Below are 19,645 nucleotides of genomic sequence, written 5' to 3' on the forward strand. Positions count from 1 at the left end.
TGCAGAATTCGTTTAACAGATATTAACGCAGAGCCCGTTAACGTCAGTTCAACAATAGAATCTATTTACCAACATTTGATTACTGATTGGTATATTAATCTAAACCAGTTAGGCTCGACTAGCTCTTTCGGCTCGTGGAAGCAATATATAAAAAAAAAATTTATTACATAAGACATTTTCTGAAAATTAGATAAAAAAATGAATTGTAGAAGATAGAAACTATAGCAGAGCCCCTTTAAGAGCATTTGTTTAAACAAAATTATTAGAAACTGTCTTCCCTATATTGATACCCTATAATGACTCGAGTTTAATATATAACTGTTTTTTGAAAACTAAAATCTAGGTCGGAGATGAAGTTTTTCTCAAAAGCATTCTAAACCTTACTGAGCCTGGAACCAAATGAGCTAGTTGGTGGTACAGAGATTGGACCAAAATGGTGTGAGGTAAATGTTTAAGTACCAATAAAAAAAGATGAAAAGTTGGTGAGACCATATGGGTTATTTTCAACAATTCAAGATTGTATTGGTGCATCCATCGCATGGCCTTTTCCATTCATCTCGGTATGTATTTGTTAAACTTGTGATACGAGTAATTTTAATAACATGGAACTTAATGCTTATACATGGATGGTTTATTTGTAGGTAGTCCGTGAGGATTGAGGACGCATGATGACTCAGGATTTTATGGTGCTTGTATCTTTTATTGCTTTTATTTTATTTTTTTGAATGTTACAAGAGTTTATGTTGGATAATGTTATAGCTTATTTATGTTTAGCGTTTTTGTTATGAACAAGCTTATTTAATATAATGAAGTTTTATTTCTTACAATATTTAGATGTCCATAAACGTATCCTAAAATTGTGTGTGTGAACGTTTTGTATAATATGATTTGTTTGGACTTCGAATTTTTGTCCTATTAAACGTTAGAACATTGTAAAAGTGTCATAATATGTTTTTTAGGACGTTTAAGTTGTTTATAGACATATTATGCGTCCATAAAATTTAGTTTCATAATCATGTTTGAGATATTAGGACCCTTTTCTTGGTACTATAATGTTCCATCATAAAGGTCTTATAATTAATTTTTAAGGACACTTGTATGTGTGTCAAAAGTTTACAATTAAGTAAGCACATGTCAAAACATTTTAAAAGTGTCTTAATATGTTTTTATTGGGACGCTTTTTTGGTTGTTAATGAATATATTATGCGACCATAAAATTGGTTTCATAATCTTATTTGGGATATCAGGACGCTTTTTAAGTTCCAAGATTTATAACGACCCCTTTACATGAAACGCTTTTCTCGTTGGTCCTATTAAATGAAAGGTCCTATAAATTAGCATTTTAGGACGCTTTTGTGCATACTAAAAAGCCCTTTTTGTTGTAGTGAGATTTATTCAATGGAATATTTAGAGAATTCTAACATGTGTTACGTATTCTATATTTAAATGAGTTTTTTTTTTGTTTTAAGTAGTGAAAAAGAAAAATATTACTATTCATATTTAAATATGAAGAAACACTATTTATATTCTATAAATTTTAATATTTGTTATAAGTAATAGGTTAGAGATTAATATGTTATTTAATTAAAATTGAAAGAGAAAATATAGTGATTTTTAATGTAGTTATAGAGATGAAGACTGGACCAGCCAAAAATTTTAAGAACCCTAACGATAGATTTCGTGTCTATCTCAATAATCACACATTCTTCTAAGGCCCGTACTGATGGCAAACCTAGAGAATAAGGGGTAGTTCATTTTAATTACTTTATATAACTTATATTGCAAATTAATCCGACTGAATCTAAATGACCAACTAATGTCTCGCAACGGCTAACTAAACCAATAAGTCAATAAGATAACCGAACTCCCAATATGTATGTCAGACTATCAAAAGGTGAACAATCGGGATAACTATGGCTAGATAAACAAGTTCTGTGGAAAACCTTAACCATAACAAAACCGAAAACACCAAGGAAATAATTTAAGCGTATAACTCTAGATAACACAAAACCAATTCATGCAACAAGACATCAAAAAATCAAACCACGGTCAATCGCAACAGTAAACACGGAATTATATCATAAGCATGGTTGCATAAGTCGCTAAGCGCTCCCAGGGCGGTTAACTGGGGAATTGTGAGCACTCAGTGTATGCGGAGAGCACTTGGGGAATACTCGGGCGTGATAAATTATAAAGAAACTAATTTTTTGGGAACTTATATATATGTCAAGTATCATAAATCTACTAATATTTATAACAAAATACGTGAATTTAGTGTAAATAAAAAAGATACATCTTTAAATACTAAAGTAACTAAAATTTGAAAAATATTAATTAAAAAAGTGATAGTCATTCTTTACTATGACATAAATACGAACTATTTTTTAAAGTCAATCGGCTCGAGTTGATCGACTAGATCCAATTGTGGCGAAGGTCGACCACTTTTGATCGATTCCGAGTAACTAGGCGGAAATAAAGAAAGTCGCCTAAGCACCATACCTTGTAGTGATTACTCGGCGGTTATTCGACACTTAGTCGGGATTTTTACAACCATGATCATAAGAATCAAAACGTGACAATAGAAGTTTATCATATGTTCGCTAAAAACCTGAATTACTAATTAAAACTTCATTAATCAACACAAACCCTAGCTAGTTCTAACATTTTAGCTACTCATATTACGATCAAACGAAAACAAAACAATTGAGTTCATGGCATGAAACATGACAAGAAAAATAATTTTAATAGTTCAAACCGAATCTTTAACATGATAAACACGTTAACCGAATGCCGTCTTCTAATTGAATAAACTTGAATTGTTCTCCTTCGCAGTAAGTGACCCCTTCCAGCCGTCATGTTAGAGCATTCTTAGCTCGTTCCTTTTATTGAGTTTTATAAATTTTATGGTATGATTATGAGTGGTTGTGAGTAGATGACAAAGAAAATGTTATATAAGAAAGCTAAATATAGGTTTCTGCTGTTCACACCATATAACTTTTTAATATTTTTCGAAAGTGGTTATGAGTGGATGAGAAAAATAATAATGATAAAGTTATATAAAATATTATTTAATTAAAAAATAATATAATAATTTTCAGTATAATTACATGAATATAATAGAGAATGAGATGGAAATGCTCCTATATTAATTACATCACCAAACGTTTTACCTTCACCGACTTCCAATTCCCTTTCTCTCTAATGGGCTCCTAAACTCTGATTTGTTTTATAGATAAATCCAGCTATATCTTTGAGGCATACAACCATTCAACTAGTGGGCCACATGTTTTCTTCTATTATTCTTCGTCTGATAGACCGATACCATACCTTAGAACATAGTCTTTCTCTTACCACTTCACCAATCAATTAACTATGTAATGTATTAAGTTGATATAATTTTATATGAAAACTATTTAAAATTGTATGAAAATATTTGTATTATTTTGTGTATAATTTAGATCATGTCATAACATTTCATGGTTCGTCTTTCTTTTAAGTTTGCCATGAAGAATCTCGGCTCCTTAAGTTATTTCCTTGGTATATCGGTTACTCGGGATCCAAATGAAATGCTTTTGTCTCAATAGGAATATTCCCAAGACATTTTTAATCAGGCAAATATGGCCGATTACAACTCGTACATACTCCGGTCTAAGTTGGGTACTAACACAAGTTATTTAATTCCATATACCACCATGTGCTACCTCGTCATGGCTTTTCAATACTTAACCTTCACTAAACCGGACATCTCCTATGCGCTTCAGCAAGTTTGCATGCATGCGCATGCTCCTCGTTCCTGTCATCTCAATGCACTTCACCGGATTTTGAGATATATGAATGGTACCTTGACAATGAGTGTTTACATAAGACATAGCTCAATTTCTTCTTTTATTTCGTATATGACGTTGACTGTGCGGGCTGCCCGACACCTGTCGCTCACTTCCAAAACCATCTGCTTGGATGATAATCTCATATCTTGGACATCTAAGAGAGACCACGATCTATTAGTCCGGTGCGGAGGCCGAACAATGGGATTGACAAACGCGACTTTCGTATCATGTTGGATTTAGAATCTCCTGCTTGAATTGGGTCGACCTACACAACGAGCATCCCTAGTGTATCGTGACAATGCAAGTACTATTTATATATAAGGGAATCCTATTCAACTTCAAGATACCAAACATATAGGAACTTATTCGGGACAAAGTTCAAGCCAGCCAAATCCGTGTGTTCTACTAACTAGCCGATATTTTTACAAAGAGCTTACCACGTGTGTTGTTTAATGACTTCGGATCCAGTCTAAGCATCCAACATCCTCCTTAGACTGTTTAATGATCTCTTCGAGTGTTAATCTCGTATCTATATATATATGTTATGATAACTAGGAGACCAATCGATTGAGCCATAATTAATTCTATTATAAACCATCTTCATCATTTTAAAAACTTAATACAAACAAACGATTTCGAAACAAAACAAAACCAGTTCAAACAGCTAAAAAATGTAATCGTTTTAAATCGTATGGCACAATCCATCCAACCCGAAAAGTTTGCTTTGTTGTTTTACCAAAACCAAAGCTAGTTGTTCGCCCGGAAATTTTGGTCAAAACTAGTTGAACCAAACTGGAAAACACCTTACCTAGTACCAATCCGGTTTGATTCGAACCAGCCAAACGGGCCTAAGTTATAGCCTTAAACATTCAACCAACACATAACATATATCACACAAAACATGTATTTAGTACCATGAGATCAGTTAACTACAATAAACTAACTCGGGCCAGATTATTTCGACCCGCACTCTGAAACTTAGGGAACCTAGTTAAGTTCATATCCATATCCATATCCATATCCATATTCATATTCATATTCTCTACTTGCTGTTAGAAGTAATTTGGGTCGCATAAATATAGACCAAATTTACACAATTAACTTTGTAAATTAAGATGCTATAGCAAGGGGTCAAGTGCACACTTGTTGTGGGTTAGCCCGCACCAGCAGTAACCGCATCAGCTCGTGGACTAGCATCCAAAAGTTGGTGCACCGGTGCACCAGAACCAGAACTGACGGTGTCTCCAACTACCGAACCAGAACGGTTGTCGACTCTCGAGAGGAGGTTAGCAGTGGTCAAAGATGAACCCGTTTTGTCGGGATTCGGGTCTTCGGTTGCTTGTTCAAGTTGTGCCTTCTTGAGTTTTTCCTATAACCAGAATAAAACAGTTACTGAAATAGTGAAATGGTTAGTTGTGTAATTGACTCTAATATACCCTTCAAGAACCGCAAAGTAAACCCAGGTAACTTTTGAGTAGGGGTGTGCATGGGTCGGTTTTGGGCTCAAGTCGAACCAAAAACTGTAAACTCGGTTTCTGAGTTTTGGAAAACTGTTCGGTTTCCCTTTTTTCAGTTTTTCCATTTGGGCTTAAAAAATTTTGGGCCGAAGAAGAAATTTTGGCCCAAAATAATGAATTTGTGTATAAATCTTTTTGTTAATTTATGATAAATTGATTATTATAAATTTGGGATACCCTGTTTATTAAATTCTTATAAGTTACTTCACACTAGATAAAGGAAAATGAGAGTCCATATGTTCAGTTAGTTTTTTTTCGGTTTTAACCACATGCAAAACCGAAACCGAACCAAAGATTTGGTTTTTAGGAAACCGTAAAACCAAACCATCAGTTTTGTTTGGTTCGGTTTTCGGTTATGCGTAGGTTTTTCGTTTTCATGCACACCCCTAAGTCTTTGACCATATTGACACGTCATGAAAACAATCAGGTTTTGGGTATTGAGATAAATGTGTCGTGTTTAAGATGATTGACCGGTTTAACCCATTTCTCACAACCCATCAACCTGTATTAACACTTTACAACCCGCCAACCCAATATATAAACATTTAAGTTGATGGACTGTATAATAACGAGAAGATTCTGGAATCTACGCAAGTACCAGTAGTTTAGCATTTTGAATCTTCAAGTTAGTTGCGTTAACAGCTAATTGGTTGACCTCAGACTTGAGTTTCAAATTTTCACTAGTGAGTGCTTCAACTCTGATACCAAGTTCCTCAGCTTCAGCCTGGATATTAAAATATTCAACAAAAAAAAGGTATTAAATCATTTTTAATATTTTTCTAGTATAACTAATACCAGAATATGAGAATGATTTATTCTACCTGTTTCCTTAATCTCGATCTCCTAGCTGATTCCCGGTTTGACTGCTTTCTTTTTTCCCTTTTCAGTTCCCGCTCGTCCTAGAAATAGATAACATAATCCAAATTCAAAATAAGATTTCAAAAAATATTATTAATTTTAAGCAAAACATGTACCTGAAGCACAAGACTGCTGGGAACCATGGCCATGTTGGCAGTTGCAGGGGGCTTTTTAAGCTCTAGCTCGGTTCCTGAGTCACCGGAAATAACCGCTTCAACTTCTTTACCCAAAATCTTCACACCTGTCACTTTCTTAGAGAGCATGTTCGTATCACTTCGCTCAGTCTTGACAACTTCAGCTGGTTGTATCATGTATCAAGTTTTAGTTAGGGATGTGAATTTGTAACACGAAATTTGCGGGATTGAGTTTAGTCTAAAATATAAACAGAGTCTAAATGGGATTGGGTCAGTTTTGGGTCGAACCCGTGAACAAGTTTAGCTAAAGGGATCATGTATTCATGTTCATGTCAACCTTGCGGGTTCGTGGGTTTATCCCTTTATCCGTAAAACCCATTTAGTTTTTTTCAATGTGTTTTACACAAAAAAAAAAAGAAAAAAAACTATTAGGGTATTCTGTTTATGTCAAAAATGAAATTAAATAATATGTCATATTTAAAACTTAAAGCATAACTGATTTATACATATAAATATAAAAATAATATGTGAATTTAGAATTTTAAAATATAAAGGAAAAAAAATTGTCGGTCAAACAGAGTTGTGTTCATGTCAACCCACCAACATGCGGTCGCATTCGTGTTCATGTGTATGACACAAAATCAGATTCGTGTCAGGTTGAACCCACCAACCCACGAACACAACCCGTTTAACCACCCTAGTTTTAGCATACACTATAGACTACACGCAACCTTATTTTTTAAATCATGTAATATTAAGCTTACAACTTGTAGATGATCCTCCACGGATGCTTTTCTGACCATTTTTACTACTTGTATTAGTATCACTGCCTTCGCTAGAACCTTCAGTATCCCGACTGTTACGAACATCAAAAGAATTAAAAAGTTTACTTATATATATCAACCAATACACGGTTTTAAATTACCTATTAGAGATTCCATTGGTGTTCTCTATCGACATTGTCAACTCATCAATTCCTTTCAGCTTCTTTATCAAGCCTCGATCTGAATTCGCGGATGACACAGTTGGTACGGGAGTAGGATTAGGATTACCCGCCTGCATCATACGAACACGAGTTCAGTAGACACACATGATAATTCAGATATACAAAAATGATATTAAGATTACCACAGTAACTCCTGGATGTCCATAAACGCCTCCATGTGGATACATTGCAGCATAAGGCGGCATCATATGCTGAAACCAAAGAACAACAAAAAGTTAAAGGATGGTCAAGTTTTAACATATTTAAAGAGTTTTAGATTTGTATGGCACAAATACCGGCATTGGGCCCCACATATATGGTGGAGGTGCATGACCCGGTGCAACAGGTGAACTGAAGTATGGTGGCACCGGCATTCTCGGGCCATAATAAGCCTGCAAAATCAGTGTTAGCTGGTTAATCTGGTTTAAGAGCTCATTTTTCAGTTGTAAACGAAAACAGCGGTTAAAAATTAAAATCATTAGACCTGCATGGACGCCCAATCAGAATACGCATGACTGGTTTGCTGCTGCTCCTGACAAAAAGAAAAATAAAAGAAAAGAAAAGAAAAACCGTTAGAAATAGTATAAACTCAAGTGACATAGTATCATTCGGCACAAAACGACAAAATTACCATATGAAAAATGGTACGACACACGGAACAGTATTAAATATTAAACGACAAAAAAGAAGACGCTCATGTAAAACGATAATTAATAGTCTGACGTTGTACAAAACGGTTACATGATATAAAATGAGACGTCATAGAAGAATAAAACAAACTGTATGATCTCAAAACATCTGAGAAAGTGATATGCTGACAAATTAATATGATCATCAATTTATCTGTGCATAGTTGATACCTTGACATGCAACGTATAACTTTTGATAATTTAATTCCTTTTTATACAACAAAATTCTGTTTATCTTACAAAACTAGAAAACATAAATGCAAAGAAAAAGTAATAAGGTGGTGTTTGATTTTTGTCAGAAGATCTTCCTGACCTCTTATGTCTGCGCCGCGCAGACCACGCGCAGACCTTTAGGCTTGAAGACTGTTTGATTTTTAGAAGACAATTCATTAAAAAAGGTCTGCGTGCCCTCTTTTTCACGCAGACATGGACCACCCACTTCTCAAATCTTGTAACATCTTCTCCATTCTTTCATCCCCTTCATTCCATCAGGTCTTTCAAACCCTAGCCCTCTTTCATTCCATCCCATCACCCACTGCCTCCCCACCTCCGGTGAGCCGCCGCCAACTGCCCCCTCCACCTTTGGTGCGCCGCCGTCACCTGCCCCTCCACCTCCGGTGCGCCGCCGCCACCTGCCCCCTCCATCTCCAGCCGCCGCCGCCGCTCACCTCCGCCCCCTGCCTCCGTTAGCCTCTCTCTTTCCAGCAAACCGTCGTCGGACTCTCTCTTCTCCTCTTTGGTTTGTTAAGGTTTTATATTTTGTTATAATCTTTATTAAAGTGATCTTCTTTAGATTACAATCTTGATTCTTGATTTTCTCTTGATTAATTTTCAATTACTTGGTTAATAATGGCTCGAGTCATAAGTGACATTAGTGTATTAAAGTGAAACCCATGACGATTGATTCTTGATTCTTGATTTTTGACCCGTTTCATTTTAGTTTTACTTTTTGATCCATTTTGTTTATGTTTAGGTTTGATTTGTGCATTGGAAATATGTTTGTGTTTATGCTTGAGTTATGCCTTGAAAATTGTTTGTGTTTAGGTTTTATTTGTACCTTGAAAAATTGTTTATGTTTAAGTTTGATTGTTGTTAATTGGTTTGTTCAATTAGGTTATTAGGCTTTTGTTAATTGAATTCCTGTTAATTGATTTGTTCAATTAGGTTCTTATTAGGTTTTTAGTTGAAAAAAATTTGTAAATATTGATTTGTTGAATTCTTGTTAGTTTTTAGTTCAATTATAATTTTGCATAATTGTTCGATTATAATTAGTTTTTAGTTAAAAACACTTTGTAGAAAGTTCAGGTCTAACGAAGATCTTGTTGCCTGTTACTTGGAATTGATTTATATGTTTTAATAGAAATGTTGTTGAATGCTTTTTGTCTATGAAGATCTTTAGATATTGAATGTTTTGGGTTTCTTTTTGTCATATACATTAACGTGTTTATTGTTTGTTAGTTTGTTATATTAATGTAATATTACGCTTTGTTAGGCGGTTACTAAAGTTCGGGTTGCAAGAATAAAGATCGATTCGGGCTTCAAAAATAAAGACGTCGGTTTGGGTTGCAAGTATGACTACGCCAGTTCGGGTTGCAAGTACGAAGACGTCGGTTTGGGTTGTAATAGTGAAGACATCGGTTCGGGAAGTTATTGCATATTACTTGAAACGTATGTTATTTTTAAACATATATACATTTGTTGTTGTACTTTGAAACTTCTTTTGTATACTTGAAACATGTTTTGTATATTATTTGTATTGGAGTTTCTGGAAATTATTTGGTTCTATAACACTGGAATATTGGTTCTTGGAAAAAATTGTTTAGTTAAATTTCTGTTTATTTTAGAAGTTGGTAGACGTTAAAAAACAAACAGTCTTTTTCTTGCAGACTGCAGAGGTTTGGTCCACCTCTTCTGCTACAGATGTCTGCAGATGTGGTCCGCAGACTGCAGACATTTTACCTCTTAAAAAACAAACAGCACCTAAGTGTTTGATTCTTACCGCGGCAGGTGAAGGTATTTCTTCAGGCTTACAATCCTTTGCTTCTTCACAGTTTCCCATGAGTAAACACCTTAAACTGATTCAAATATGACACGGACCTTTCACGTTTAGATATGAAGTTTGTCTTGCTTAATACTTCCTCACTTGGCTGCAGACGACAAGTGAGAGAGGTTACGAGATGAGGAAATATTAAAATTTGTTAATAAATAAGAGGCTCCAGAAGTCCAGAAAATAAACATCAAAACTACCAAACATATTTTGGTTGGTATACACTCAAATCACTTTTAATGTAAACACACAATACAGCTTTTATCTTCACATTTGCCATTAAAGAATCTATGCTGATTTAGACACATGAGAAACCTCAATGCGTGTACATTTTAAGTAACTAAAGCACAAAATGGAAACATAACGAACATATAAATGTAACATTCTACATAAACTGATAAACGCAACTTAATTAAAACACGAAACAAACAATAACTACAGGCTAGCGTTTACATTAATTATTAATAGATACACATCTACGTTTGGCAAAACAACCCCCCTTTTCTCCCTACAACGCGCAGCTATATATATCGATGTATACGTGTGCATATATATGTAGGACGTCATTATTCATCATACGGTTTCACTCAAGTAACTGACTCAAATTGCTAAAAGTATCACTCACACATGCACACACCGACACGCACGCCAACGGCCCAATGCATTAAGTAAATCAAGACAAACGATTAACAGTTTTCATAAATACAAGATTCGCTTCCCTACTAAAAGAAAACATATCCCAGGGTTAGAACATAAAACCTAGTAACCGCTCAAGATTCATAAATCCCAAAATCCACCAAATTTGTTAACCGAATCATTCGATACGCGCCTTTACCATCGGAATCCGAACAAACTTTGCAAGTACAAGTTTATTCCAACTCCAATTACTTCCCAGAAACCACCAAACTATTACTATAAAGACCTTGACATAAAGCAAAAAAAGGGAAAGATAAAATAAAAGGTACAAGCCTTTGTTGTCCTTCAAGATCCACATCTAACATCTAACAATAATACTAAAGTGATAAACAAAAACAAGAATTCCAGATTTCTGACAACCCATATCACTAAAACATTCAAAATCACTAAAAATAAAAAATATATATTAAAAAAATAAAAAAAAAATACTCAGAAACTAAAATCAGATGCCTTCTAAACAAGAATTCCAGATTTCTGACAACCCAGTATCACTAAAAAAAATAAAAAAAAAAACCCTTCAAAAAAAATTTAGTCTATCACAGTACAATGCTTTAACTTAATTAAATTATTAATTCTAATTATTAGGGTTTCAATCAATTATGAGCTAATTTTCCCCAATTTTGAGCTCTGATCTCTCTCAAAACACACAATAGCCATCAAATCTTACACAAATAAACCAAACCCAGTTCAGATTAAAGCTAATTAACAAAGAATCATCATAAAAATCGAATCTTTTTAACAATTTTGGAATTAAACATGAAAATTGAACTGTAAAGAATGAAATTGGAAATGGGTTTGGTTTGAAATGCAAGATTTGATGGTGAATTGAAGAAATAATGGTGAGAATAAAGATATACCTGAATTGAAATTGGGATAATATTTGTGCAGGTTGATCATGTGTATGAACAAGGAAGAAGAGGAAGTTGGGGGGTTTTTGCTGAATATGGAGAGGGATGGTAATGTTCCACGTCAGCTGACACGTGTTATGGGTGTATATGATGATGAATAATAATAAATACATGGATGTGTAAATTTAATTTTCTTGTTGATTGTTGTTATCATGACATTTGGTCAATGAGTTTTAAATCGGGTTTTAGTGTAGTGGGTTTTTGGGTTTATCAGTGTTGTTTGCGATTACAGATGTATTGATTACGTTTTGTTATTAGGTAACCGAGAATTGCAGGAATTTATTCGTTGATCGTTTAATAAGAGCATTCACATCTCATTCTTTATTCCCATATTTATAATTACACTACAAAACACTACATTTCTCTTTCATGTTTAATTAAATAATACTTTTATCATTACAGTTTTCTCTCTCCTCTACTCACAACCAATCAAATAAATATTAAAAAGTAAATAGGGGCAAACAATGTTCCCCAAATGTTTCCCCAAATTTACAAAAAATCACTACATTTCTCTCTTCACCCTATAATTTACACTCACAATTATTCAAAACCTCACCCTATAATTTACCAATCCCCCTCACATAATTATGAGGATGAGATGTGAATGCTCTAAAGTTTTCAAAAATTTGTTGTAATTATGGCACCGATGCAGTTTAGAACCTTATTATTATTATTATTATTATTATTATTATTATTATTATTATATAATAATTACAAACTTTGGTGCCACTAAGTGCCTATTAGGCCACTTGGCGGCACCGTATTGGTCCTTGATTTTTTTTTGTTTTAGTTCAGGTACTGTGACAAACATAACCGAAGTCAAATGAATTCGTATAGATTCACTGCATTTTTTTTAATTTTGGTATATTAACCAATGTGCCGGAACTCAGCCGGATTTGCATAAACTCACCGCCTCAACTTCTAGGATTGGCAATGCTCGAATCTTCACAAAGCCTGAGTGTTATTGACTAACGCCACTCAGTCGATCCACCTCAAGTTATATATGTTTTTGTTTAATTTTTGATTTTTAGTTCCGGTATCATAACGCACTTAACCAAAACCCCGAATTTACGTCGACTTACCGTCTCATCGCCTGAGTTGCGCCGGGTATATCAATAGTTTTGATATAAATGGGATTAAAAAGCTCGATAGTTAAATGTGATGGGTTGGCGTTGTGGTAGAATATGTAACTCTGCAAGATTCTAAACTAGATTGTTGGAAACTGGATTAAGAATTTTTATGCAAAAAACAGACAGTTAAGTATGATTACGAATAGTCATAGTATACATGAAATACTTAAAGTCTACGTCATATAAAAAAACGGACAACGGTTTTTTATGGGTGAAATAAATAGTTAATGTGACCGATAGGAGTCGCGTCAGATTGCGTAAGCAGCTGAAAAGTCTACGTCGCATATGCAAAAATTTTTAATGAAACAAATAAACAGTTAGATGTTACCGGTGATCGTAGTCCGAAGCATGCGAACTCTTAAATCTAATTAGGGTAGTATTTAAGGGAAGTAAAATCTAGCTAGACTCCATGTCTTAACTTGGATAAGGCCTTCAATTTAAACTAAAGTTAAATCAAAACATACTAAATAAAAAACAAAAAACATACTAAATTATGAAAATGATCCTAAATATATTTAAACAACAAACATACTCGTGGTTAGTTGTTTTGCTTTGTTACAATAAAATTCAAACAAATACTCAAATTTTCGTTTCATTTTAGATTTTCAAAAGGGTTTGGCCAACCATGCATAACCAAAAACAAAACAATAATGAGGTTTTTACTTTTAACTAGACGAGTGCCCGCGCGATGTAGCAGGAAATACAGACCATGGTAATCACGTAAGAGATTTTTGGGTGCTTATCATTCTGTTTGAAACCGTGGATTAAGAATTATTATTTTAAAATCAATTTAATATCGAAGTACATATGAAACCGAAACCTAACCATTGTTAATGGTTTGTTATTGTTGGGTTTTAATTTTCAACGGTTTGGTTTCAGTTTTCGATGACAAAAAAACGACTTGATTCATGGCTTAGTTTAAACCCATCAAAACCGGACCACAAACGCCTATACGTAAAATGTTATTTTTTTTAACTGAAAACAAACTATGACAATATCATACTCAAATTAAAGAGAATTAAATACTCGTATTTATGGTGTAATTGTTTTTAAAAAATATTAACATATGAAAAAGTTATGACTGTTTAAAAATTGTGGAGGAATTTGACTTAAAGGTGAAATTATAAATAATATATAGTTAAAAGATGGGGGATCAAAGTTGTAACTATTCTTTAAATTTTCAAAAGTTGATTAAAGTTGGGAGACAATGTCGTAAATAATTTGAGAAATATGAAAGACACCTAAAAATTAGTGTTAGAATAACTACTTTGTCCCTATGTAAAGTTATATTATGTGTTGAAATTTGTAAATTACTTAAAAATGGAATGTCTTATTTTGTTCATGAGTTTTGTATTATATATAGTATATATATATATATAAATATAGATATACTGTAACAAATGGTTATTAGTTAAGGAGATCATGGTTGGAAGTTGGAGCAATATATTGCTTATAGCAATTATAAGTTTTACGAGGTTTTAACCGTTAATAGTACAACAATGGTATCATGTATTAGTTAAAAGATCGGAGCTGGAAGTTGGAACAATAAATATTAACTTTAGTAATTGCATTATAAGTTGTCAATAACTAAAGGTAAATAAGAAAGCTAAAAATAATAGTTATAATGTATAATAACTAGTAATTAAATTCACAAAATCTTTTATTGTGTCATAGCCACAGGAGGTTTGATTTTTTAATAAAGACTCAAGTTCGATACCACTTGTCACTTTATTTGGATATTGACAATGAAAAATTTGAGTTAGGCCTTATATAAGATTGTCAGTTCAGATTCCGAGTCCATCCGTGTTTTCGTCCCACCGTATGTTACGTCAGAGAGTGTTGCTCTCGTGGCGGCACACTGACTGTCAAGTGGCAGCCGTCGGTTTTCTTGAGGGAATGCCCAAGTCAACCTCTGAAGCCAGCGCGAGCTTAATTAAAACAACATAGTTTAGCCAGAATGAGATAACAATGCTTTTAAATTGAAATTACGTTGACCTAACAAACAAGGAAGTCGCCTCCTAAACAAAATAAAAATAAAAAAAAATACCCAAAACAAAAGTCAAAGTAGTTTGTATTATAGAGACACGTGGAAGAGCCGTGTACAATGTGCTAACTGAGTTGGCCCATATGATATACCATGCTGGCCGTTGTGTACTCCATTAACTTATCATGATGTCACTATTTACACTTTGCCCCTTCTTACATTTTATTTTCATTTCATTGTATTCCGATTTTAAACTATAACTCTCTTAAACTAAATAATATTTTACAAACTATATTGATAAATATTTATCCATATGTGTGTATGTGAAAATAGTTAAAAGATTCAAAACAACTTTAGTTTATAAAATTACTAACCACCAAACTAAACTTGGAACCATCTTAACTTTGTGTAACTTGAGTTCAAGTTTAGTCAAGCGCGGATGATTCGGCTCGTAATTATAAAAAAGTTAGATGATTGTTTTAGAGTTAATGGTCATTTTTGTCCATGTGGTTTGTTATTTTTGCCACATCAGTCCAAAATTTGTAATTTTGTCAATTTAGTCCTCATAGTTTTAAATATTAGCCAATTACGTCTCATCCGTCTAACGGCATCCAGCTATGCCGTTAATTTAAGGGTATTTTTGTCCTTCTCCTTTTAATTTTGAGTTAATAGTCATCTTAGTCCCTGTGGTTTGATATTTTTGCCAATTCAGTCCAAAGTTTGAAAATTTGTCAATTTAATGTTCAGTTTAATTCAGTTTTTTTATTTTTTATTTTTTTTGTTTATAACCCTGAAGAGCATAATTCAAGCCCAAAACCATCGAGCAACCTCAAATACTGGTATACATTTACTCTGTTGACAACAGTAATCATAACCCCCCCACCTTATATTTAGTTTCTAGACATTTTCTAAAATCTTCTCCACGGTGGAATTCATTGGTAAAGTGGTCAAGATAATTCTCTGAAACTGAATTGTACAGAAAAAACTAAAATTCGTTTCGTTGATTAATGTATAATAGTTGATTACGACCCAGATTTTCGTTATGATATGTTAATCTCTAAACCCTAACTATTATGCATTCATCAAAGAAACGATTTTTAGTTTTTCCGTACAATTCGGTTTCACGGAATTGCTTTGACCACTTTACCATTGAATTCCACCATGGGGGAAAGTTTAGGAACCGTCTAAAAACTAAATACGAGAGGAGGGGGTATGATTACTGTTGTTGACAGACTAAATGCAGATCTGTTTTGGGCTTGGATAATGCTCTCTAGAGTTATGGACAAAAAAAACTGAATTAAATTGACAAAATTACAAACTTTGGACTGAAGTGACAAAAATATCAAACCACAGGGACGAAAATGACCATTAACTCAAAATGAAAAGGAGAAAGACAAAAATACCCTTAAACTAACGGCATAACTGGATGTCGTTAGACGGATCGGACGTAATTGGCTAATATTTAAAACTATGAGAACTAAATTGACAAAATTATAAATTTTGGACTGAAGTGGCGAAAGTAGCAAACCACAGGGACGAAAATGACCATTAACTTATTGTTTTAAAACAGCGTGTTAACAAGGGGACTAGTTATGATTATATGTAGAGTTGGAGGGGGAAAGTGTATATATTATTAAACTACGAGGGTGGGTTTGGAACAATAATGGGGGCCAATGACGATTACACGTGTACGTTTGAGGATCAATCTACTAGTCATCAAATCTGGCCAGTCAGTCCATCCTCATGTGGCTTACCTGGCAATATTTCTTTTAATTTTATATTACTTATTTTCATTTATATAATTTTTTATGTTTTTTTAAAGACGGTTTTTTAACTTTTGTCATTAATGAGACTTCTACCTAAGATCTCGTAACCAAAGTGTTTAAAAATATTGTTGTTGTCAATAGACCGTCAACTCATCGGTTTATGTATATACAGTACTTATTGAATTTAAATTACTAGTTTAATACTATGAAAAGATAACATAATTCTTATTTTATTAAAAACTTCACAATCCATCTTTTTTATATTAGAATCTACAAAAGTTTCCAAAATACACTTTTTTAAAAATAATAATTATACAATTAACTTTTACCTTAAAGAAATCAAAATTTGAGGAAGCAATATAGAATTCTATTTATTTAAAGTGACAAAGTTTTATGAGTTAGTATTTCACATCAATAAAATAGTCTACATGACATGTACACAGAAAGAAAAATCCTATGTACATTTTATTTAAAGAATATTTTACATTGAAATGATATGCTTTCTAATTATATTTAACTTTAGAAAAAATAACAGTTTTGTATCTAACAAATGAATTTTGAATGTTTCTACACATGATTGATTCCTTTAGTGGCATATCACGTAACACAGACAAACTTTAGTGCATGTAGCATTAACTTTATTACGCACTAGTGATAGAGAATAGTACTGCTTGATAAAGATATTGCAAATAAAATAATTTCTATACAACAAATATAACTATAATAAACTTTACCTATTTACGAAATTCAGAGTAGGATATTTAATTCTACCTGACATATATTCTATTTAATACTTTATTCGTGTCTTTTCTAATATGGTGTAGTGGTAAGCAATTTGGGTTTCTCAATGAAGACTCAAGTTCAAACCCCACTAACAACACTTTGGAGGGACATGAGTGGCTCAGTTAATGAAGACTGAGATCTTTGTGATATCCTGAGGGTGTCCGGGTTGTATCACCAATGGGCCTTCGGGTGAGTGAGTTTTCCTCGAAATTGCAGATAACTTGGAGGCACTTAAGGGCTGCTCTGTACGGTTGGGTTGAGCCAGCTAGTGGTGGCCTTTTGCCATTAGGTCATCCCATACGGAGTGGGTTTTACCATCAGTGGGCCTTCGGGTGGGTGAGTTTTCCCCGGAAGTGGAGATAACTTGGAGGCGCTTAGGGGTTCCGTGCGGCTGGGTTGAGCTAGCTGACGGTGACCTTTTGCCATTAAGTCACCCCATACAGAGTACCTAGACAATTCTGTTTGTTGGCCGTTCAAAAAAAAAAAAATACTTTATTCCTAATGTAAATATGTATTTGAGTTCATGTACAAGTGCGTTAGTTTTCGAATACAATGTTGCACACACATTATTTTCTTATTACAGTATTCTTGTTTTAATGTGGCATGTAATGTATATATTGTTAACCTTTCATGTGGGTATTAATAGTAAAATCACATTAACTAATTTTTTTTCCTCTTTCTTTCTTTCTTTCTTTCTTAACGGGTGTCATGCTTGATTTATACTTACTATTTGCAGCCCACTGTTTGGAACCCATGGCACGGCCCATGAGAAATACTTTTGTTCTCGGTTAAGTTGGTAGTTTGAGAAAGTGTCAAATAAACATGATAATTAATGTTAATATAACTATTGGACGAAAATGATAAGTATTTAATTAGGATATAATTCTTTTCAACGAATTAGTGATGTAGGTAGTTAAATTTTACAAACTTCCCATCTTCTATTTGAACAAAATGTTAAATGACGTGATACGTCCTTTTCATGAATGATGTGTTGTGGACTTGTGGTGAGATGATGTTACCAAGGTTCTATAGAACATGAGAACATATTTGGGTTGTCAAAAGTTATATCTATGTGGATTTGGAAATATGTGTAAACAGTATCTATACTTTAGTCCTTATTAAGTACCTAATAAGAATATTCTTGATTTTCGTCCAATCCTTTTCATTGTGATGTGTATATAGAAGTGGTGTATGGAGGTAGGGTAGAAAAAAACCTCATACATTCATAAAATATCACCAGCGGGTCATTCAAGACTTCCTTAGAAGACATCCGCGGACCATTTACAGTACCCGCATAATGTATGGAGGGTACTCACCAAAAGAACACCAATTCAGATGGCTATCACAAAGGATAAGAAACCTCCCGCAAATGCGGAAGCCTCGCAAATGCGGGAGAGGAATTGGATGACGTCAGTAAAGGCAGTTGTAACCAGCTTCCCCTAACCACCGGCTATAAATACCCAACTTATCTTCACGAGGTAGGGATTGACTATTCACATATTACATCAGTCACTTATTACTTTCTCTTTCTCAAGAGCTGTACTTATTCTCACGCCGGATGGTGGTTACGGGAAAAACCCCCACTCTTGTCATTCCCGTAACGAGCTCATGATGGTTCTGTTTTGCAGGTCATCTTCGTCGGAATTGATTGGCTTTGGACTTTAGTTAAACTAATTCTCATTTCATAACCCATACTCGATGGAAATATAGATCTAACCTATTCGGGTTTGGATCCGTGTTTCTTCATGGCGTCATCCGTACGTTTTGCTAGAACAATTTTTTTTTGTTGTGTTGGTTAACATGAGTCAGCTTCAGCAGATTCTGGTGGAAACTCCGGTGATGGTGAAACGACCTTTAGGTCCGATTGGTCCTACTCCAGAATATGATGGACGAATTACGGTGGAGGCTAGTCAAGTACGCTGAATTCCAGATCTGGAAGACAGATCTGGAAGTTCTCATCAGTCGAGATCGCCTCATCATTACTCCAGATCTGGGAGTATTCAAACTCCGGAAGAGTGGTTACAGATGCAGCAGGAACGAGTCACTACAGAGTATGAACGAATGTTGCGGGAAGATCAAGTCCGCGTACGGACTTTGACATATGAAGAATCTCCTCCTCTGCCCCCATCTCCTCCACCGACAATCCGTCGTAGTCAACTTCATGATAGTGTTGGGAATGTGGCATATTCTAATGAAATGGAGGAGAAAAGAAGTCGTGACAGAGGTCGCTGGGTTATGCAGAGTATCTCCCGTAGAACGGCGTATGATTAGAGTCGTGCTTCCCGTAGTCACTGAGATGTCACATATCGTCATGATAATGA

At 34.2% G+C, this 19,645-nt stretch overlaps 1 protein-coding gene across 1 annotated transcript; it reads right to left on the reverse strand.

The window, feature by feature from the left end:
• Positions 1–4,706: 4,706 nt before the first annotated feature.
• On the reverse strand, positions 4,707–11,947 carry LOC143579647 (common plant regulatory factor 1-like). The gene is made up of 11 exons (XM_077062891.1): positions 11,611–11,947; positions 10,010–10,157; positions 7,806–7,853; positions 7,618–7,713; positions 7,465–7,533; positions 7,262–7,392; positions 7,101–7,192; positions 6,319–6,500; positions 6,166–6,243; positions 5,943–6,068; positions 4,707–5,196 (listed from the first exon to the last, which is right to left on the reverse strand). The coding sequence occupies exons 2-11, from the start codon at positions 10,067–10,069 to the stop codon at positions 4,981–4,983; spliced, it is 1,098 nt and encodes a 365-aa protein (XP_076919006.1). The 5' UTR covers positions 10,070–10,157; positions 11,611–11,947; the 3' UTR covers positions 4,707–4,980.
• Between the last annotated feature and the right edge of the window lie 7,698 nt (positions 11,948–19,645).

The sequence above is a fragment of the Bidens hawaiensis genome, unplaced genomic scaffold (assembly GCF_021521415.1).
Source record: "Bidens hawaiensis isolate Kalapana, Puna unplaced genomic scaffold, B.hawaiensis_p1.1 tig00029891_1, whole genome shotgun sequence".
Taxonomy (NCBI): Eukaryota; Viridiplantae; Streptophyta; class Magnoliopsida; order Asterales; family Asteraceae; genus Bidens; species Bidens hawaiensis.

Bases quoted from the DNA above. Each gene is read 5' to 3' on its own strand.
- LOC143579647 (XM_077062891.1), bottom strand. From the start codon at position 10,069: ATGGGAAACTGTGAAGAAGCAAAGGATTGTAAGCCTGAAGAAATACCT. The intron at 7,714-7,805 runs GTCTAATGATTT...CTGATTTTGCAG, and splicing joins CTGATTGGGCGTCCATGCAG to GCTTATTATGGCCCGAGAAT. The intron at 5,197-5,942 runs GTACTTGCGTAG...TTCTGGTTATAG, and splicing joins TTCAAAATGCTAAACTACTG to GAAAAACTCAAGAAGGCACA.